This window comes from Sabethes cyaneus, chromosome 3 (assembly GCF_943734655.1).
Source record: "Sabethes cyaneus chromosome 3, idSabCyanKW18_F2, whole genome shotgun sequence".
Taxonomy (NCBI): Eukaryota; Metazoa; Arthropoda; class Insecta; order Diptera; family Culicidae; genus Sabethes; species Sabethes cyaneus.
The window spans coordinates 137913718-137937619 of NC_071355.1; the positions used below are offsets into that span (position 1 = coordinate 137913718).

Below are 23902 nucleotides of genomic sequence, written 5' to 3' on the forward strand. Positions count from 1 at the left end.
TCAAAAGAGGAGGAAAATATAAAAATCACGAAATAATGAATTAAAAAATATCCATACTTCAATCAAGTTCATGTGCATTTTTAAGGTAGCAACATGCCTTCGAAACAGGCCGAGTGAAGTTGGAATGTAATTATTATGTTAGTTTAATGTTCTGCAGCAAAACACCTTTAAGGTGGTAAATTTTTGTACAGTTTTGAGAGCTAAAAAGTAAGAAAAGTGAAAACAGGCAATCAAAGTGAAACGAAAATGGCCTCTACAAGCCAGCAGATGAATCTTGGGATTATTCTTGCTCTCTTTATAATCGTTTCCGTACATTGCGGCTACGGACATAATTACGGACAAGGAATACCGACATGGATGTAAGTACTTGTGCAGATTTCTATTGGCGTTTGTATTGTTCAGACGAAAGAACCACCTGCTCAGTCGGTTTCTTTTACCAAATAAACAATCAGCGGTTATTCTAACGGAATCAACTGAGAAGCATGGTTAGCGATTGCATTATCCTTATCGTAAATGTTGAAATGTTGTATTTCTTTTATTTTTACTGTATATCAATAAATTTATTTGAAGGATTTCAATGAAACATGTTTGATTAAAATAACTCAAAAGAGTATTAAGATTTTTTTTATGTTATGTATGTAGGTATATTCTACCGTGTCTTCGGTGCTTCTGTGAACCGCCGTGACACCTATCATTTCAAATTTTAAAATCTATCTATGCAAAAATGCCTGCCTCTCAGTTGGCCTGTGGTTCAACACTGGTCGAGCAAACCAATGATATGCGATTTAAGTCAATAACAGGCAGCTCAGCTTTTAGTTGGCTTCTGGTCAGTACATAGAAAAATCCAAGTAGCTTTTCTAACAAATATCAATGGCAGAAATTTTAAAAGTAGTAGACGAATCATCTTCATCGATGTACATAAGAAAAAGTTTTGAGTATGATGAATTGTTAAATAAGTTAAAACATAAATTCGATGATAATGATTTACAAGATCTGACAAAATTCGTATGTTGACAGAGTTGTATAATCAGAGTCAGTACGAAAAATTATTGATGAATTTTGTATTACCAAGTAGAGCGCTGGATCCGGAGTTCGTCTATGGCGGGTCTTCATCTACAGGGCGAGTAGTAATAACTGTCAGTAAGATGAATGACCACAAAAATAGGACGCTTGCATAAATTGTAATTTTGAGTGCATTTCGTATAAAGAATACCCATAACATTTGTCTTAAAGTAGTCCAATTCAAATCTCTCTTCCTTTATTTACCATATTTTTTGCTTTATTTACCATATTCTGAGACATTTCATCCCTAATCTTCTCCAAACGTTTCTTGAAAGTATCCACAGTCAATCCTTTGGTGCTGCCTAGTTTGCCTAGCATGTAACACCATGCATAGAAGTCGAGAGGATTCAAATATGGCGAACAGGCCGGCCACTCAGAACCGGCACATAGGCCGGCAAACCCGTGCGGTGGAACAGAGCCTCGCGCTTCAGGAGGGCCTCGCGCTTGGTGATGACTAGAGAAAAATGTTGAAAAGTTTAGCGGACAATCCCTGGCTGTATACAACACAATTGGCTGTTCAGAAACATTGGCATGATTTCCATTGGTTCTTTTTCTTTTTTCTTAAATGAGGAGTGTAAAGTGTTAAGAAACATCGATGAAATTAGGCTTCGCTGCTTTGGAATATGTCGTTACATAATGTGCCAAACGACTCAGCTTTGCCTGCATGCCGATTGTTTACGGAGGCTGCGATCAAATTGGCACTTGGCTCTTTTGCACCAAGATCCGGATAGTAGTCTACCCGTTTTCTTACAGAAAATGGACAGCGTTACAATGGCCAAGCTTTTCAACATTTTTCGAGCCAGTTTCACTTTGGGACATATTCCGGAGAATTGGCGAAAAGTAGACAGACACCTAAAAGCATAAGGAAGATAAAAAAGAGAAAACAATGCAAAAGTTTTCAAATCAATAAGTCTGGAATCAACGCTTCTCAAGTTGAGTTTTAAAGAACGCTCCGTCGCATGCATGTCAATACGATAAATCTACGGAAACTGCACTGCACTGGGTTGTGACGTTATTTGGAAATCGTTCAAATATTAAGAGATGGCACTTTGTGTTTTCCTTAATATTGAAGGTGCTTTCGATAACGCGTCCTTCAACAAGTCATGCTCCCAAAATCCCAAAAGGTCATTGATTTTATTAACCATGTAGAATTGAGGCACAGGATTACAACTATCTAGCTCAATTTCATTATTGGGTATAAACAGTCCGTAAACTCAGCACAGAAATCGAAGTCTACTCTCAAAAGATGATCATTAAGACACACAGTGGCAAATATGGTACAATCTTGTAGCGTTTTTTGACGATGAGAAGCAAATGGTGCTTCAAATCATTATCGATGTAATATTTAGTGTTGGTTTTAACACCAGGTTGCAAAGCAACTTTTTGAAGAAACGTCCCCATATCATCCTGTAGTAGAAACATTTTTTCGTCCGAGAACAGAATTTCGCAATCACCGGCAGCTGCCGACATCTTTCGACTCTTGCAATCTTCTGCTTTTCAGTCAAGCCGTGCACCCGTTGTTTTTTTTGTATGGAATCAATCGAATATCATCTTCCAAAATATCTTTCACAGTTGACTGCGAAATTCCCAGTTCCTTGTCCATCTTACGTCCAGGCTGATCTAGTTTCCGTCGAATTCGCTCTTTTACTCGGTTGATGGTTTCCGGTGATACTCACAGTGCCTTTACGGACAGGTTTGGGAAATATTTTCCAAGAACCGGTTCTCTTGTGTCGCTTGATGGTACGATGATTTGGTACTTGCTTGGTGTAGTCCAAATAGTTAAATATTGGGGAAATTCAGCAAAACGGGATCTTTTCCTACGACAAAAAGGAAAGGCATGGGCACCATGCGATTCGTTGGAAAATTTTACATAAGATCATTTATATTTTGTCAGCGGACGGGCCATTTCTGAATGTTGTCGGTTTTAAGCTAGCTTTTTCCATAGTGCAATGAAGTGTCTATAAAGCCATCTTCAAGTTTCGAAATCATTTAGAGGTTTCGAATAATGGGCCGCCCAGTTACCTTCGGGGTACGATGCTGGCCTAACAAGCCAGTCTTCGTATGTTCGAATCTCGGCTGGGTGGTGCTGCCTTAGAGTCAATAGGATCGTTGCAGTAGCCCCGTAATTGTCCTGTACTCTAATAACCGGCTGCGAAGTCTGTCGATAAAGATGGGTCAAATTCTAAAGGATGTTTATACCCATGGCTTTACTTTTTAGGTATCGAGTAATCTAAGAAGTGAAATACCTGATTAGCCGACATAACAATGCAATACACTCAAATTTTTTTAACGCGGATTTTTTTACGATTTTCGTCTTAACGCGGTTTTTTATGACGATTTTTGAAATAACACAGTTTTCTTACATTACTTTTCGAATTAACGCGGATTTTTACGTAATTTTTCGAATTACGCGGGTTTTTCGGTGATTTTTTAAATTCGAACGAGTTTTCGACAACTTTTGGATTTTAAATTGCTTTTTCGATTTATTTTTGAATGAATGCGGTTTTTACAATGGTTTTTGAATTAACGCAATTTTCATTTATTGACCGATAGTGTAAGGCAAGCCTTTTTTTTATCTGCTGTCTCCGATCTTACTATGTCAGTTTTGTACAGTCTCCTATTATAACTAATACTAAAACTAATTTGTATTACTAATGTCGCTTCCAATAATCTAGTGAGCCCCTCTTAAAGAATGCTTCTGACGGTATTCGTCTCAATGATCTTGAAAGAACTTTCCAATTAACCACACCATCAAAATTTGTTATAAAAACTGATAGCATAATTCGATTGTGAGACCAAAGATCTATAGAAAAAGTGGCATGTCTTCACAACAAACTGTTTCAGAGATATTTAAACCTGAAAAAATGACTATTTTTGAAAATCTGTAGGAAAGGAAGTACAATGAGCAAACAAAAATGAGCTCGTAATCCCAATAATTAGAAGCCGCTGGTTTGAAATCTTACAAGATACCTATTCCCATGTAAAAAAAATGCAAGAAATCGATTGGTGATAGTCCCATTTTGCGTAAACATTGGGAAGATGTCCATTTCGCCCTATTATTTCCAAAAATCATGGCAAAAGCCAATTAAACAGTATAAAAACTTATCTACCGCCCGTGAAATGAATTCAAATAACTTTCAAATGTTGTCAAAACCTCAGAAGAATCAAATCCCATCCATTCCATATTGCGCGAAATGCAAGAATAGTCCATTTTGCCCAATTCACCCCTAAATACATAGTAAAACCTAATTAAAGCGATTAAAACTCGATACAATTTATTTATTAAAAAATAATCATCAAAAAATGTCTATTTTAACATACTGAATAACTTTGGAAAACAGTTGAAAGCTATAAAAAATTTCGAAGCAACGTTATTGTGCAGAATTCCTCTTTAAGGCTGTGAATCATTTCGCGAAATTTTTAACTTTGTAGTTAAAATTTGACAGCTCGTTAGTTATTTCTCCTCGAGTAGTTAAAATCAATTCAGAATGCGAACCATTTCAAATTTTGACAGATTGATAGTTGTTTTGCTCAATGAGAGTATATAAGGTGAGGATGAAAATTTGTTTCTGAACAGCGACTTTGTTTATTCAGTCCGGGTTGGAACTGGATGAATGTTTGGTGTTCATTTGCTCCCATTTGATATATAAAATTCATCTCATTTCAACCCGGGTTGAATAAACAAATTCATGCATTGGTAAAAAAAATCCAAGGGAAAATCAGTGAAACACATCCATGCTCTCTTCCTCACCTGTGATATCTCATTGGCTCTCAGAACAACCTGTCATTTTTAAACAAATTATTATATCTCACAGCTAGTAAAAGATGTATAGTAACTATATTCAGCAAAGTTACCCATTTTAGTGTGTTTTACAAATTTTTTGAAGAAACTTTTTTTTTGACGTATTAAAAAAACAAAAGTTTGTTTCACCCTAATAGGTGAATTTATGGTCACTCTAATAGTGTAAAAAGAAACACTTTATTTTATTGATAAACTTCTCTAAAGACACCATCGTTGAAAAATTATCCGTTTTTATGTAATAGCAAATGAACGATTTTTGGCGGATCTAAGAGAGGATCAGGCAAAATGGACCATTTCCGAATTCTTCACGGTACGAGATCGATGACTTTAAGCTCTGCTGATGTTTTTCAAATGAACTGGTGCTATCTGAGTTCATTGCTCGGCCTTTGAGTTAATTTTAATCGCTTTAATTAGGTTTTACTATGTATTTAAGGGTGAGTTAGTGCAAATATGCGTTTTAATCTCTGGTTTGCCTTAGTTAAAAATATCCATTTCATTGCAGATAAAAACAAAACAGTATGTATCTCCGTTGCATTCTTGCAGTTTTTATTCTTTTAAAAATAATACCTCAAAAACTGAAGACTATACATTTCTGAATTTTTCATGTGTTATGCAACCACGCTCCTTTCCAGAAAAAATGTAAAAAAAGAAGTCTTTAGGCTACACCCCATGAAAACACAAAAAATGGACAATGTTTTGATTATAATAAAAAGTAAGTTTCAGTAATAGTAGTATGTAAAAAGTTTATACGAAATTATTTTCGTTCGTCATGAGGTCAGTCAATTAATGAATTTTTTGTAACGGTAGTTTTTTTACAATCAACGGAGGGAACGTTAGAAGAAAGCAATGAAACAAAGGTGTTTATGACACCTCAGGGGAGAAAAGGTGCGATGGGGAAAGAGCGGATAACTAGGTAAGGGTGGATCATTGAAGCAACGCTTTTTGAGTTTGTATACCGTTCCTTTTTACCCAAGCTGGGAGATCCGCGGTATGTTATATTGGTAAATTGCGATCGACGTGCTAGCTCCAAGAACATGCCCGCCTTCCAGCCCTCTGATTTCCATAATAAAACCGCTGAACCAACTTTAACTATGAAATAGAATGGATTCACCGTTTAGTTTGACTGATACCAATCCTTGAACCAAACGAGGCCATGCGAACACTTTTACTACACTTGTTATATTTCGCTGCTGCTGCCAGTACCACATTGTTATAGTTAACTCTGTGTAAATAAAGTCAAGCTCTGAAATGTGGAAACTAAAATGCATAGTGGTAGTTCTAAGTGAGAGAGGAGTATCCACATCGCTAACCACATGATTGCATGCTGTTATTTGGTTAAATTAGGTATGTTAGATCATCTTCTAAAATTCACGGAATGTACACTTTTGCCCGAGCTTTCGAGGTCGTTGCCAGAAGCGTTGTGTGTATAGCTGTTTAAACAACGACGAACGACGAAGGTACAAAAAATCTCTCATTTATATTAATTTCCCCTTTCTTCGTAAACGGTCCTGTTGCCTGCTACCATGATGAGAAGAAATAGCCCACATTTTATCAGGGAAGCTCAAGCCTTCTGAACATCGACAGAAAACGGGTAGCAAAAAGGGTTCGCATATCTCACTAAACCCATCTGCACGCAAAACTACTGAAAGGAAACTAGACACATCATGTGGCAAGTATGAGGCTGAGTTTTATTCAAATTTAATTTAGCCTTCTGATAGAGCTTCACAGATGTGGAGAAAAGAAAGGCAAACCGTTTGAATCTTGCTTCGGTTACACATTACAGCGGCCAAAAGCCACTGGAACTTATATCTAAATAATATGCAAGTGCACGTATTTAATTATAATTTCAATAAACTGAGCAGTCATGAAAATGTATCATTCATACAAACAAGGAGGTAAAATAACGTTTGTTAAGTATTTTTCAATACCTACCTACTATCTAAGGTTGTAAAAACCATCTTACATTAAATGATGGCTTTCCCGCACAGTCCGACATCCCGTCTGATTGTATACATATGTCGAAGGCCGCAAATGATACAAGAAAAGCAGGTCCACACTTCCTCGTAGGCACCTTGAAACGGTATTATGAAGTTTCCTAATACAAGAGCATTTCTCAGTTTATTACTTGAAACAATACAATTTGATTTAGGTACCCTCTGCTTTATGGGACAGAACGGTCCCGCACTCAGGAAAACCGTAGTTCATTTCAGCAAAAGCCTTAACCAACGTGAAATCTCGTTTCGTTTTATATTCTTGTAAACAATTAGGAGTAGATAGCTTGAAACAAAACTATTAGCAAAAGACTACCTTAAAGGTTCAACATAATGCAATGGATTTTAATATGATGCGGAAATTTGACAGAAAATCCATGAAAAAACTGTCAACCGCACGCAACGTATTAAAATGATTCAAATCTGTATGCATTGTGGTTAGACGGAGCGACAAACGACACGCCGTATATAGGCAATTCGTGTGCGAGTGGTTTGTATATTTCAAGGGGTTTGCAACGCATCACTGCGAAAAACTGCTTTCGATTAGTGTACTTCACAATTACCCTTGATTATTGGTAATTTTACAATTGTTATCACTAAAAATTTACGTAGGTTACCAATGGTTACTTAAGGTATTCATTGATGATTATATTGATAACCATCGATTACGCAATTAAGGGCTAGAGAAAAAAGAAAAAGAAGACAAAATTTTATTTTTCAGGCATCTATTTTTCTTCTTTTTCGTTTTTCTTAAGTTGTGTTTTGTTTACGAAAAAGGTACATAAAGTTTAAAATTCATGGTTTTTCAGAAGCGGCGTTTTATTCCGCCGAAGTTGTTCCACACCGCACTGGAATGCTTATGTGTATGATCATTTTTCGGCCACTTCCCGTGGTCGGATCATTACAAATTTAGTATCAAAATAAGCGGAAAAGATACGGTAAACGGTGTATCCGTGTATTATACTGCCGCTATTCGCATTACAGTCCCAGTTTCTATGGAGATGGAACTGTTATGCGAGTAGTGATAGTACACGCATACGCAACATACCAAGCGCTACGTTGAATACCCCTAATAGAGTAGGGAGGGGCATAAGAGCGACGTTTGAAGTTGTCATCAATTTTCATGAGATATACAGAAGCACAACAATAAAATATATTTTCTATTGATGAAATAACTCGATATCTTCACATTCAACTATAAATCATCGGGAGTAATAGTGTTATGCAAAATAAATTCTTCATTTTTCGGAACAAGTGCGAAATCGGGGCAAAAGTGCGAATACCGCGGGGCAAAAGTTCGAAGCATGAATCAATGAAATTAACACAGCAGTAACTAACAAAACCTAATATCTTCAATCTGCGATAAGTTTCGGAAAGGAATATTTTCAATTCGCACCTTTCTTATTTTCTGCTGGTGTACTGCGGCCTCCGTCAGATCGATACTTTACAAAACTTTTTTTTGTTTCACCAGCGGATAAACACTGTTTTGCTTCGGCCAGCATCTGTAAAGCTCACAGTTTTCTGCAAATCTTCCATTTCTAGTATCTGTAATAAGTGCCATGAGCTGTATATAATTATGTATGCATTTTTGCATCTTCCATGAATCGCACTTTTGCCCCATGCTTCGTAAACAACAAATGTTTACGATAAATTCAAGCTGTCAAAGTAGTCACTCATCCAATGCACTCGGAATTTGCACTGTTAACCCTCAAATGATCAACCGGGTACACCTGTACCCCTGTCAAAATTTTCGGATTCCAGTTTCGGACTGTTCCGTTTCAAATATCGTCAAAAATACTCCAAATACCTATTTACATAATTTTACGTAAATTGAAACGTTTAGGGGAAAGGCGTCTGCATTGAGACACTTTTTTACAGAAATTTTAAATTTTTTTTTTTGATGATAGTTACCAACGAGCTCTTCAATCCATTTGAAAAGTATATCCTTCTAGTTGTTTGAAAAAAAGTTTCAGTCGTTTTGGTTATAAGCTAAATTAGTTATAACCACAAATGTGAATGTGGAATTTTGTCTCATTGTTGACCTAGGACTAGGTGGGAAGAATGAGACAACAAGTATTGCATACTGAGGCACCTATAGGAAATCAATTTAAGCCATAATTTTGGGTAATAAAGAATAGTTTTGAAGTCGTGCTGTTTATTGTGTCTATAAAGTATACATGGGTTGGGTCTGATTAAAATTTCCGATTATTTTCACATATACGTTTATACTCATATAAAGGACAAAACCTGGATATCTCACTTTTGACCTACACTTCAGAACTCATTTACAATCAATCCCTATGGATCGATTTGCAATTAAACACAAAAAAAATTCAAAAAAAATTCTATGGCAAAAGCTATGTCTCAGTGTCACCCACGTCTCTGTGTCTCACCGTTGTCAATAGGAATGTTTTATGAAAAATAGTGAACTAGCGGAGTTAGCAAACAATTCGATTGTCATATTTTTTCAAATATTAACTTTTATTACTATGTGATGGAATGCAGTTCAGTTATTGTAATTTAAATTTAATATGTATTTTGTTGTTGAAAATAACTCGAAAATGATTGCAAAAGAATTTACTTTGACTCCTCCAAAACTTTTTCCTCAAACTACATTATGCGATGTAGGTTCATAAACTTCACTTTCCATGAAAATATCATGGATCTTAAATGTTTTATGAAGGAGCTATTCCCGTTGACTCACTGTTCCTGCTGTCTCATTGTTGACTACTCTCCCCTAAATAAATTCAATTGCTCGAATTTTGTCGGACTTTCGGTCAGTCAATTTAGGGATCATTGAATCGTACTTTTACCCCTCCTTACTCTATATGAGTACTACGCACTTGTAACGGGTGACAAGTAAAATTTTGGAATTTTTTCGAGGCCCCTATACTCAACAACAATCGAGCTCAGTATGTATTAGCTATCTCTCTCTCAGTATGTATTAGCTATCTCTCTCTCTCTCTCTTCTCTTTTTGTCAATATTTTTTGTTTTGTTTATGCTTGCCCAGTTTTGCTTAAAATGGCGTCGAAGCAAGAAGCATTTCGGGAGCGCATTGTACACTTTTACGAACTAGCACAGAAATATCGGCAAAAAGTATGCGGCACAACATTTAAAAAGCGAATATGTGGCGGCTTCGATTTTTTATCATATCCTAAGATCCCAAACAACTATTCGCAAGCAAGGTAGCCAAAATTATGGACGCAGAAGGTCATCGTTCTCTTTCTCGCGCCTTCAACAATAAGCCCTCTGGTTTGGAATCTATTAAGATGTGCACCAGACGAATGTTTGAAGAAAATTTTGATCCCGTTTCTACAAAAACATCATGCAGATGGACAATACGTGTGTTGGCCGGATAGAACATCATCGCATCGCGCATCGCGCAAAAAGAAACACAATATCGATTCCGAATACCCATTCGATCCCATTTGTACCCAAAAACCACTACCAGACAAATCTGTCTCAGTGCGCCCAATCGAAGTTTTCTTCGGAATTTTGAGTTCCTTGGTGTACAAAAATAACTGGTGAACCACGAATTGCAAACAGTTAATTGGAAGAATCAAGAGATGCATCCGCAAAGTTGACATGACGGCCGTACAACGCTCCTGTTATGACAAACGCAACTGTTACGTCAAACGGAAGCGTCGCCGAACAGCCAGTTACGGACCGTTTTCAAATGTACACTAATTTTTTACAACAATGGATAATGTATCTTTAATTTCGGTAAATAAGATCTTCTTCATGTATCTTAGTCTTTTTTTTGACAGCTTGAGAAAAAAAAATCAAAATTTTAGTTGTCACCCGTTATACAAGTACCGCATTTGTATACTTGGACCTCACTGGAAATTCCTTAGTGTCTTTGTTTTAAACCGTGTTACCTCGAAACCGCCCAGGTAACTACGAGATACGATATTGGTCTAACAAGTCAGTCTTCGTATGTTCGAATCTCAGCTGAGCGTACCCTCAGTAGGATCGTAGCACTAGCCTCGTAAGTGTCATGTACTGTAATTATTCTTACATCGATATTTTATCACGATATATGTGTCTTCTATCGGATACGCCGCGTATTTCTAAATTGCCCGCTGATTATAAACCTTTGTTACCAATGTTTATTCATGTAGATAATCAAATAAATCGTTATTTCAGAATTGTACTTACGTTTTGCCAAAAGGGCCAAGTGATCCACTTTATTCAAATTTGCTTGGGATCTTTGGATTGATTCACAGGTTACTGGTTGGTTTATTTTGCTGCGCAGAATTTACCTATTTATTAATGATTCAAGATTTATATCATTGTACAGACCGGACTCGATTATCCGGGGATTCGATTAACCGGGGATTCGATTATCCGGGTTTTTAGACTTGATTATCCGGGTGAAAAAAAAATTATTTTTTTTCGATGATTTATTTTAAACCTCAATGTTATAGTTTTCATGCTACATGCTGATTCTTACTTGACAAGTATCGATTCACCTCCCTAAAGCTACAAAATTCCTTTCTTATATTCCTTTTATCGGCGTACAAAACAAAAATAAATCCTGTGATAATGAAATCAAATTTTTTACTTAACAATCATCATCATCATCATCATGATCATCATCTTAATCATTATCGTAATCATTAATAAAAAATATTGCAAAAAAGGTATCTTATGCCTTTAGGGGAGATTGATCAATAATAAAAAAAATCATTTATAACACCTAAATATTGAAAATCATAACACACAAAAAATAATTTTGTAACAAAAATAAAATCATCAGTGGAAAAAATCATAAGAAAGGAATTTTATGACTTTTGGGAAGATAGTTCGATAATAAATAAAACAATCATGATACCTAAAAGTTAAAAAACTTGACATACCAAAAAAAATTTGTTTCAAAAATAATGATTCGATTATCCGGGTGATTCGATTATCCGGGCTGAAAATAAAAATCAACACCCGGATAATCGAGTCCGGGCTGTACTTCTGTTATGCAAGTAAATCCGCTCTCTAGCCCTACCCAATGGAAACAGTATTAGTTCACCGCTAATTTAACTTTAATTTAAACGCTCTCACTTTTTTATTCAAACTAACTTTGTTTTGTTTTCGTTATCATCATAATGAGATTAAGTATTTTCAAATGAACATTTCCCTATTCAATCACACGAGTTGCCTATATACAGGCGTGTGGCGTGCAGCCTGCAGCTACACTGCATGTGCAGACCGCTTAAAGTGCTTTGCAGACGGAGCGAGAAGCGAGACGCGTGTACCTTGCAGTTTACGGTTCGATACTTTTTGCTAGAGTACTGGAGGGCATTTTCAGCGTGCTGCTAAATTCAGTTTATATTCCGTTTCTTTTGCTGTACTTTCCCAAATAAAACCGTACCGTGTAACAAGTTTAATCAATATATATAGAATGCCAGTGTCGCTGCAGTGCGCGTGGTAAACATCACACTTGTTCAGATAATGTATTTACAGTATATATGCATATGTGTGTGTGCCTGAGATTCATCAAAAGGGGCATCTCATTGTCAAACTTTGACAACCAGTTTAAAATTTCGAATATGGCTGCCAAGTAATGTGATTGTAAACTTCGCTTGCTTCAAATTTCTGAAAAAATCCGTGCAAACAGGTGCAGTTTTGGGATTCAATCATCCGGAGAAAAAGAAAATTAGCGTTCAAAAACATTTCACTGGCATGAAAACACAGCGATGAGCGCTCTGATAGCACCAACCAGCGCACAGATAAAGAACAGATAAATAACAATGAGCAACTTTGACAATGAAGCTCCCGATTCACAGACTTGATACAAATTGTTAGCATCATGTTTACCACAATGAGTCCTGTAGAAAAACAGCGACACCAGCATTCTATATATATATATTGATTCTACTGTGTAACCGCTCTCGATGCTGTTTTGAAAAACATACAGTTGCGTTCACATTTGCTTACTTTACAAATTAAACAACTGGTAATACTGTACAATGTCTTTTTTACACGGGGGAACCGTGGCGCGTAAAAGAAAACCGTATAAAAAACCGCGTCAACTTGAAAAGTGTTGTAAAAACCGCGTTAATTTGAAGTCGTCCAAAAATTCAAAAATTGTTGTAAAAAACCGCGTTAGTTCGAAAAAATGATGTGAAAACACGTTAATTAAAAATCGTCATAAAAAAGAGTGTTAATTCAAAAATCGTCATAAGAAACTGCGTCAATTCAAGAATTGTAAAAAACGTGTAAAAAGAGACTTAAGTGTGCTTCTTTTCGTCAAGGAAGAAAACAAAAATTTTGTTCTGATATGAAACAATAAATCAATTTACATTCACTAGTTGATATGTTGATTTTAAATTCATAAATATCTACTTTAAATGCTTACAACGTTTGCAATATTTGAACATTAATATTCAATAATCATATCATTCAAATTATTAATGTAATATTAATCAGGAAGACTGCAAGTCGTAGGCGAAATACGTATCTGCCAAGAATCAAATATACATAGTAGAATTAAATTGGATAAGTTTTCTTTTTATTTCACTAGCTGACCCGACACACTTCGTATTGCCACAAATTAACCTGTGTTGTACATAAATCATGAATCACGGATGATCTTTGTCACAATCTCGAGTTTTGCAAGCTCCCCAGTGGGCGGCGCTTCCGACGGCGGGTCACCGGCAACACTCGCGACCGTCTCGTCCTGCATGATCTAGTGTTACTATAGACAGTTTTTGTGGTCTTGTATTGACTAATGTTTTATGGAAGAGTCTCGAATTTCTCGAGTTCGATTAGTTTTTGAGTTTCGCAAAAATTTCTGTTATTTGTATGAGAGTCCATATCCCCCTACCACAGGGGTGAGAGGTCTCTAACTATCGTAAAATAAATTCAAGACTCCAAAATCTCCCACATGCCAAATTTGGTTCCATTTGCTTGATTAGTTCTCAAGTTATAAGGAAATTTGAATTTCATTTGTATGGGAGCTCCCCTCTTAAAAGGGGAAGGGGTCGTAATTCACCATAGAAAAAATTTCTGCCATCTAAAACTCCCACATGCCAAATTTGGTTCCATTTGATTGATTAGTTCTCGAGATAAGAGGAAATTTGCATTTCATTTGTATGGAAGCCCACCCTCTTAAAGGGGAGATGGGCCATAACTCGCTTTCTAAAGAAGAGAGGGGTCTCAATTCACCATAGAAAAAAATCTTGCGTCCAAAACCACTTACATGTCAAATTTGGTTCCATTTGCTTGATTAGTTCTCGAGTTATGAGGAAATTTGAATTTCATTTGTATAGGAGCCCCCCCCTCCTAAAGTGAGTAGGGGTCCCAATTCATCATAGAAAAAATATTTGTCTCCAAAAACACCCACGTGCCAAATTTGGTTCCATTTGCTTGATTAGTTCTCGAGTTATGAGGAAATGTGTATTTCGTTTGTATAGGAGCCCCCTCTCTTAAAGTTGGGAGGGGTCCTAATTCACCATAGAAAATATTCTTGCCCTCGAAAACTTTCACATGCCAAATTTGGTTTCATTTGCTTGATTAGCTCTCGAGTTATGAGAAAATTTGTATTTCATTTGTATAGGAGCCCCCCTTCCTAAAGTGAGGAGGGGTCCCAGTTCATCATAGAAAAAATTGCTGTCTCCAAAAACACCCACGTGTTAAATTTGGTTCCATTTGCTTGATTAGTTCTCGAGTTATAAGGAAATTTGTATTTCGTTTGTATATGAGCCCCCCCTCTTAAAGTGGGGAGGGGTTCTAATTCAACACAGAAAATATTCATGCCCTAGAAAACTTTCACATGCCAAATTTGGTTCCATTTGCTTAATTAATTCTCGAGTTATGAGGAAATTTGCATTTCATTTGTATAGGAGCCCCCCTTCCTAAAGTGGGGAGGGGTCCCAATTCATTATAGAAAAATATTTTGTCTCCAAAAACACCCACGTGCCAAATTTTGTTCCATTTGCTTGATTAGTTCTCGAGTTATGAGGAAATTTGTATTTCGTTTATATAGGAGCCCCCCCTCTTAAAGTGGGGAGGGGTCCTTATTCACCATAGAAAATATTCTTGCCTTCGAAAACTTTCACATGCCAAATTTTGTTCCACTTGCTTGATTAGTTCTTCAGTTATGAGGAAATTTGTAATTCATGTGTATAGGATCCCCCCCTCCTAAAACGGAGAGGGGTCCCAATTCATCATAGAAAAAATTTTTGTCTCCAAAAACACCCACATGCCAAATTTGGTTCCATTTGCTTAATTACTTCTCGAGTTATGAGGAAAATTGTGTTTCTTTGGTACAGGAGCCCCCCCTCTTAAAGTGGGGAGGGGTCCTAATTTACTATAGAAAATATTCTTGCCCTCGAAAACCTTCACATGCCAAATATGGTTCCATTTGCTTGATTAGTTCTCGAGTTATGAGGAAATTTGTATGGAAGCCCCCCTATTAAAGAGGAGAGGAATTATAATTCCCCTTATAAAGAGGGGAGGGGTGTCAATTTACCATAGAATAAATTCTTGTCACCGAAAACACCCACATGCCAAATTTTGTTCTATTTGCTTGAATAGTTGTCGAGTTATGCAGAAATTTGTGTTTCATTTGTATGGGAGCCCCCCCTCTTAGTGGGGGGAGGGGTTTCTAACCATCACTAAAACCTTTCCTGGCCCCAAAAAACCTCTACATGCATACTTTCATGCCGATTGGCTCAGTAGTTTTCGATTCTATAAGGAACATACGGACAGACAGACAGACAGACAGAAATCCTTCTTTATAGGTATAGATTTTCAGGTTTCGTATTCTACTAAGACGCTCCAAAAACTTCAGTCAAAATTAATCAATATTTAAATCAATAGGCCAGTCAATGGTGCCACACTGGATCTATCTTGTTCTCAAAATTCTTTATTTCGAGAAAATGTACCAGCGCAGATACACATTTTATATCTTGCAATCTATACCTATAAAAATGGATTTCTGTCTGTCTGTCCCTATGTTCCTTATAGAAACGAAAACTACTAAACTGATCGGCGTGATAGCGTATAGGGGTTTTTGGGGCCAGGGAAGGTTCTTATGATGGTTAGAGACCCCTCCGCCCACTAAGAGGGGTGGCTCCCATACAAATGAAACACAAATTTCTGCATAACTCGAGAACTAATCAAGCAAATGGAACAAAATTTTACATGTGGGTGTTTTTGGAGACTAGATTTTTTTCTATGGTGAATTGAAACCTCTCCTCACTTTAGGAGGGGGGCTCCTATACAAATGAAATACAAATTTTCTCATAACTCGAGAAGTAATCAAGCAAATGGAACCAAATTTGGCATATGGGGAGTTTTGGAGGCAGGAATTTTTTAATGATGGTTTAAGACCCCTCACCCCTGTGGTAGGGGGATAAGGACTCTCATACAAATAAAACAGAAATTTTAACGTAACTCACAAACTAATCGCTAATAACTCGAGAAATTTTAGACTCATAAAACATTAATCAATAACAAGACCACCAAAACTATCAATAGTAACATTAGATAATTCAACGCAAGACGGCCACAGGTCGCGAGTGTTGCCGGCGACCTGCCGTCGGAAGCGCCGGCCACTGCTGGGGGCAGCCCCCCGTAGAGATCACCTCTATCTAGGTTTATTTATTTTCCTAGAACTACTGACCACTATTACTTTCTTTCAGTTGGGTCACCCCTGCGAAATGGTACTTTCTACGAAAAGATTTGCCGTGAAATGGTACATCCCGCGTAAGGTTTTTCATGAAATGGTATTCTGCGAAACTCTATATTCCGCGTTATGTTATGGTCAACCGAGAATTGGTGTTCCGCAAAATAGTATTCGGCGAAATGGTTTGTAATGATGGCGAATATTTAAATGCTATCCGCTTTATTTTATCAGGCTAAGCAATGGGGGGAGTTGTACTTTACTGTGAGGAAAATTTGTATATTAAAACACTCATGAACTCCTCAGAAACTTGCAAAACTCGAGAATGTGACAAAGATTACCCGAGATTCACGATTTATGTACAACACAGTTTAATTTGTAGCAATACGAAGTTTGTCGGGTCAGCTAGTAGAATAATAAAAACACGGGTGTCAAAACTGGAGGAAACCATTTATTGAGACTATTCCTGTTTTAGCCATTGTAGAACAGGTTCCGATGATATCTCGTGAACCCGCCGACATGTATGTATGGTCCACAAACTATTCCGCTATAGATACCAAATATCATAAATCACTCCAGAAGACCTTTTTCATTTTTTCGAGATAATTTGTCCCTAGTATTACTAACCAGGAACAGGTTGGGTCCTAATTGACAAATTTTGAATGGTTGTTTTTCGAACTAACCAGAAATCCTCTATGGTATCTATTTAGTAGTATTTGTATTGAAACAAATGTAAAATTTATTTCAAACGTTGCATTGGCGGGTAATTCATCAACCACAGTTTGCACACTAGCTAACATGCATTTTTCCAAAATGAATGTCAAAATATGCACAGATTTTCACTGTTATGAGCTATGTATGATTTGCATAATATGTAGTTAGTGATACGAGCAAGATATGTGCGAGAGAAACGATAGTTTGTAACCGGAGTGGTAACTTAAATGCTATAATCCTCTTTAAAAAATACCGATAAATCACTTTGAGTGCACTTGAAAAGCTGCTAAATCAAATATATATTGGCCATCTAGGTAGCTGACAGTCTGCTCACCGATTTAATCCTGATAAATTAATAACACATCCTTCTGAACCATTACCATGTGCTACTATCTTTCGAATTTGTGCTTGTACACGGACGATAAGTAAGTCCTCGATAGCTCTGTTTAGAGCACACCAACTCAAAGAAGAGCCCTTTGACGATGAATTCACTATCTGATGTGCAAGCGGCCAGGATAAATGGAAACCCATTAATTAATATTAAATCATGAATTGCGTTCGCTGTACTATCATTTTACGTAATTGTACACACTTCATTTAATTCAGCCTTACTCCTTGGAAGGTGAGGAAACCTTTCAGATTACTGAGAATAAATACATATATTTACACAACACCTTATCAGTAGAATGATAAATTATTTTAGCTCGATTATAAATTGGATCACTTTATTTTAATTCTGCATTGATAGTCATAGCGTTTTTCTCGCCTAGCTATCCTCTACAATGGACGACGTGGTGGATGGATAGTCTCACTCCTTTGCTCCTAGTCATCTGTGTAATGAAATGAATCCAAGTTCGTAACGGGCTCCATTAGCAGGAACCTGTGAACAGCATTAGTCCAGCAGAGAACAGTTACTCTCCGTCCGTGAAACCTTGTAGATACCATTCAGACTTATCTTCGGACGAATTTATTTCCTTTTAACGAACGAAAAGTATCGATAAGTTTTTTATATACATACCTTTCAAACCTTGAGCATAAAGATATGCTTTGACTCCGTCCGTTTTGCCGCATTTGAGTGCCTCAAACACATGAACGAGGAAAAACCTGTTTGACGACGAGGTAATTCCACTCCAAACGGCACGTCACGTTTCATGCAGGAACGCAGTTTTGTTTTACAACGATAAGAGAGCATTTATGTCGGTACGCAGCGATGGTCAGACGCAGCATGATGCATTAATTAATGCAATTGGAAAAAATCATGCACTGCAAATTAGTTCTTGAGTTGGAAAGATTATTTTTCTAATATTTTTATATATTTACACTTACGTACACTATTTCACTTTTTACACGCGACATCTTCTTTGAAAAGCTAGATTTGGATTAAATTTTACGTGTTTGATTGTAGAAAACATACACCTTCCATATATATTGCAACAATTTTGATTCAATAAAAAAGCAGAGCTTTGAGCTTAAAACGTCTTTCTAAGATTTGACCCTTCTTAATCGACAGACTTCGCAGCCGGTTGCTAGAGTACAGGACAGTTACGGGGCTAGTGCAGTAATCCTACTAACTTTATCTAGCTGCACCGCCTAGCCGAGATTGGAACATACGATGACTGGCTCGTTAGACCAGTATCGTACCTCGAAGCTAACTGGGTGGTTTTTGATTCAAAACTTATTTCAAAAAAGAATGTATTTATTTTCATGGGTATTACAGGGATACCTCGGTATAAGACAGCCTCGTTATAAAACAACCCCGATATAAGACAATTGGTCTATTTATTTATTTAATTGCTTAGTCAACAGGTAAAAAATCACCCCAATGACAGATTGTGCTATATAACTATAGATGCATAAAGGTACACACGCTTAGACAACATAAATTAACATAATACACGCTTAAAACTACACTTATTAGTTTGCCGAGATACATTAAAATTAAACACGTTATAACATTTGTTGAATACACGAGACATGCTAATTTTCGATTACCAGAGCTAATTTTCCATTATAATATATAATGGATAATAAGACAACTTTTAGAAATATAAATTGTCTTATATCGAGGTATCCCTGTATGCTTCCAAACTCGTATCTCGAAAATGTTGAAATTTTGTTATGTTGAAGGATGAGTTCCAAGGAATTGATTGCTAAACATGATAAATAATATAAATAGGGATAAAATAAGCGGTTTAGGAAAAAACTTCAAATCAAGATGCCAAAAATGTACCATTTTTTATTTTTTTATATGGAAAAAATAGAAATAATTTAAAGAATTTTAAAACTTATTATAAGACGGAGCAACAACAATTTGCATGAGTGACTTTCAGAGAGTTCATGAATTTCATGAGTGTTTTCAACCTAGAGATTCCGATAGAGATCAAAACTATCAAATTTTTCACGTTTTTTACTAGGTTTATTAGAATTTGGTTATCGTGGCGTGTTGACATAAAACAAATTAAATAGAGGTGTAAGTGTAATTCGGCCTGATTCGATCTATTTTTGTGTAACTTGTGATCACTGGAAACTAGACTAGAACAAGTGGCTTCTTATCATACTGCAGCTGAAATTTAAATATTCTTGGAAACGCTTAAAAATTCTTGATCGTTTGCTCATTTTATTCCTCGATAAATTTCAGACATAATGGGTTGATAAAGTACCTAGTCGACTGATAGAGCTGTAGAATTTTTTTGCAAGTAAGGTAATATAATTACCTTCCATGGGAAATTTATCAAACTCAATTAGCCGTCATAGTTTTTTCGCCTTCCGAAAAAACACCATTTTTAACGCATACGTTAGTATGACAACGCATCAACAATGCGATTTTTTTAAGCAAAAGATACTAGTCAGAGCCGGTGTTACAGCACGCGAGGCCCTGTGCAAATTAAGCAACGAGGCCCTTTTTTGTATGCCAAAGAGGTATTGGATTAAATGACCACTGTGGTACTCTTAATGATCGTCTTTTGGGGCCGACTTTGACTGCTGCATTGAAATTGAGCCAAATTGTTGTAATCCTTTGCGTCAATTCTACATGACTAAAAATATCAATGAGCTTTTAGGATTTGGGTTCTATACTTGATATGGAGTAAGAACAAAATTTCCAAATAAGTTATGCCTAGATAAAGCAAGCGCTTCTCAACTCCACGGAACTTTCGAGTTCAGCATAGCACCCCGTATGCTCGCACCTTACGCTTGACTCCACTCATAAGGTTCTGTACAATATCTGGCTATAGTTTCTTCTATACAAAAACCCACTTTTTGTTCATGTCTTCCTCAGATTTGACCTCCTTGCGATGCTTCCGTAGTGCCTGCTTCACATCAGCCCAGTATTTTTCGATGAGCCTTAGTTCCGGTGCGTTGGGGAGGGGGGAGGTTCATGTCCTTGGGTACGAAACTGACCCTGTTGGCTTCGTATCACTTCTTTGGATAGTGGCATGAAGCTAGATTCGATCAGAAGATCGTAGGGCCCTCGTGTTGCTTCAACAAAGAAAGCAAACGCTTTTGAAGACACTCCTTAAGGTATATCTGCACGTTTACAATCCCGGTAGTCACGAACGGCGCACTCCGTTTGCCACATGAACAGATCGCTCGCCAAATCATGTATTTTTGGCGAACTTTAAAAGTTTCTGCTTCCTTACTTTCTCTGAAAAATAAAACTGCTGGACGGTGAAGAACTGTAGCCCCGGCAGCTCTCGGAAATCCGCCTTGACGTAAGTCTAATCATCCATGATGAGACAATGAGACTTCGTCAGCATCTGGGTGTAGTTTCCAAGCCCGTAACTTTCCCACCGTATTTTGCCGCTCGTCACGGTTTGGAGCCTTCTGCACTTTGTACGCATGCAATCCCTCCCGGTCCTTGGCCTAATGAACGAAAGATTTGGATAGATTCAATTTTTTGGCCACATCCCTGATTATTGCATTGGGATTTTGCTTAAACTCGTTTACTACATGCTTGTGGTCCTAATCACTAATAGAACATCCATTCTGATCGTAGTAACGTTTAATCATACGACTCACCGTTGACTGCACGATTCCGAGTTGTTTCCCGATGTCCCGACGAGAAAGTTGAGGATTTTCCAGGTACTTGCGCAAAATCAATTCGAAACGTTGCTTTTCAGGTGACACCATATTTTCTAGTTTTCGAACAACTGACAGCGATAAAAATACAGCGTAAACAGTATACTTTACTCTCACTCTAAACTACTTCTACCCAAATTTTCAAGGGAAAATGCCCAATAGGTAATTTTCTACAACGCTATCATTTTTTCTGTAGTTGCAGGTATAATGAACGTACCGCACTTAATTCTGTGCATCGTTCCTGATTCTGCGCACCCTAAAACTAAAAGTGACTGTATTTCGTGAAGAAATTTCACCAGGGAAATCTAAAAATGTTTGCTGATAGAAGGGTATTGGGGTCTGGATAGAAGGGTATTGGGGATCATCCCGTGCCTAAGTTACTTGGCATCAAGTGGCCTGATTTGGTCTTAGCTTTTCAATTCCGTTATCGCTTTCCAAATATTACATTCAGGACTGTAAAGATTATGATTCTTATGATTTAGTACGTAATTCTAGGATGTTCGAATTAATTTTGGAAATAGTTCAGTCAATATTCAGATAGTCAATCAGCCCATCAATACTAGAAAGAGCTGAAGAATTGTAACAATAAAATCACAGACAGCACTATAAGCATATCGATTGATGCTAAAACGATAATAGAAAATTATTTGAATGCAGTGACGAAATCATAAATAAATTTTCACATTCTTTGTATTTCAAATAGATTCAATGAAAAAATTTTTCTGGATTATTTTTGACTAAAAGTTTGATTTTAGTAGTCAGCTTTTTGATTAAAATAAATTAATTCTATCGACAATGTATGACATAACATTTGATTCATTCACAGCATGAAAGGGCAAAAAGGTTCAAAAGTTCACGGCGGCAAATAGATAGAAATGGTTTTCCTCTGTTAGAAAGCAACGTAGCCTTAAAAGTAAAACATGTGCTTATATTATAAAATGATAAAATGTGTTTAAAAACGTTAAAGTACAATAACCCGAGCTTCGTAAGCTATAATAAACGAAATGATCTAATCATATTAACGTTTGAGCAAAATCAAACTATTGAGCTGTTAAAAACAAATATTTATTTTAACTGCATTGCGGTGACTTTTTGAAGTTAACCTTTGCTTATTCTTTGCAATGGGACAGATTTTAAGTAGATCTCATAGACTGCGATTGGCATTTATTTTCATTTTAATTATTTTTAATTTGCATATTTGCATCATATCGAAACACCGATTATTATGACCGTAATAACCATGGATACCAATTACAACAAATGCATTCAAAGCCATTGATAGACTGTAATCAAAAGCCTTAAACATGTGAAACACAAACACAAATTTGTATATACAGTAATGTTCCAATTTTGTAAGCCCCATGTTGAATTTGGGCTGACAAAATGGGGAAACTGGCAAAATCGGGAAATTTATTTTTCGAAAATTTTTTCAAAGTTCAACACCTTGCAATATCGAAGGTTTCTACTAAAAATTAAATTTTAACCCTCAATTGGTCAACCGAAAGCTCAATAAACCGGGCACAGCACACTGGTTCAGAACCTTTTTTGGTGCGCATTAACCCCTCTAAGGTCTACATCATTTTTAGTACCGCAAAATTCACTAAAATGGCCGTAACTTTTTTATCTTTCAATATTTTTTCACCAAATTTGGTAATTTTGCCGAAAATATCTTCTATTTTCATAATATCTATAGATAAGGGCCATATGTCGTATGGTCCCGGAGTTATTCCGGAGTTCCTTGGGGGACCGAGATATGGCTTTTTTAGATAAAGTTGCCAAATATCTAAAATTTGTTTGAAATCTGTTGATTTTTGTAAACATATCATCGACTGTGGACATATCAGTTACTTTGCCGCAGTTAGGAACCATGGTGTGCGCCATCCGGATCCGGGGGGACACTATAAACCCGGAACCGGTTCCCGTAACGGGACATTTCAGCATCGGTAAAGCATGTCGTGTCGCATATCAAAAAACATCAGCATTCGACAAAATAGCGATTGGTGATCATCTCATGTCTCTCAGAGGTCGTATGACCGGTTCCGGGTCCGGGGAGGGTTTCTTTTCTGATTCAAGCACGGAACGGATTTCAGAGGAACTTGTCCGGGAGCTTTGTAGTTTGTAGCTTTGTAGTTGTTGTATAACTTTTACCTGTTTTACAAAGTTGTACAAATAGTAAAAATACACAACATTGCTGAATATAGTATACCTCTATCTTTGCTTGTTTAGGAACTATAGAACTTTTACTTTAAAAAACCCTAATTTTAACCCCAAATTACTCGCAAGAAGGCATCATTTTATTCAAAAACTCTCCCCAGAGAATCAGAATAGTTTCAAGCAGGCTGAAAAGTTTAATAAATCATGTTTAAAAGCACAAAAGTTAAACAAAATTTATAGGCTGACAAAATTGGGATAAAAACACAAAAATCGGACCATTACTGTATTTGTGTGAAACAATCTGATACAGAGGAGTGTTAACGCGCAACACACCGATCATAAGCGGTGCAGCAAAGCGACACAATTTTTACTCAAATTTTAATCCGTCCGATGAGTTACGGCCGCATATATTAATATAGATTAAAACGCGAATGAAAAATCTTCGTCTCATGGTTTGCTATGTTTCCGACCGTAACCTA

The 23902-nt window shown here is 36.7% G+C and overlaps 1 protein-coding gene across 1 annotated transcript in view; it reads left to right on the plus strand.

The window, feature by feature from the left end:
• Positions 1–246: 246 nt before the first annotated feature.
• The window catches only part of LOC128741561 (protein Wnt-5), a 107049-nt gene continuing 83393 nt past the window's right edge, over positions 247–23902 (plus strand). The window contains exon 1 of the mRNA XM_053837476.1: positions 247–359. Coding sequence (XP_053693451.1) covers positions 247–359 — 113 coding nt within the window. The remainder of the gene's footprint in view (positions 360–23902) is intronic.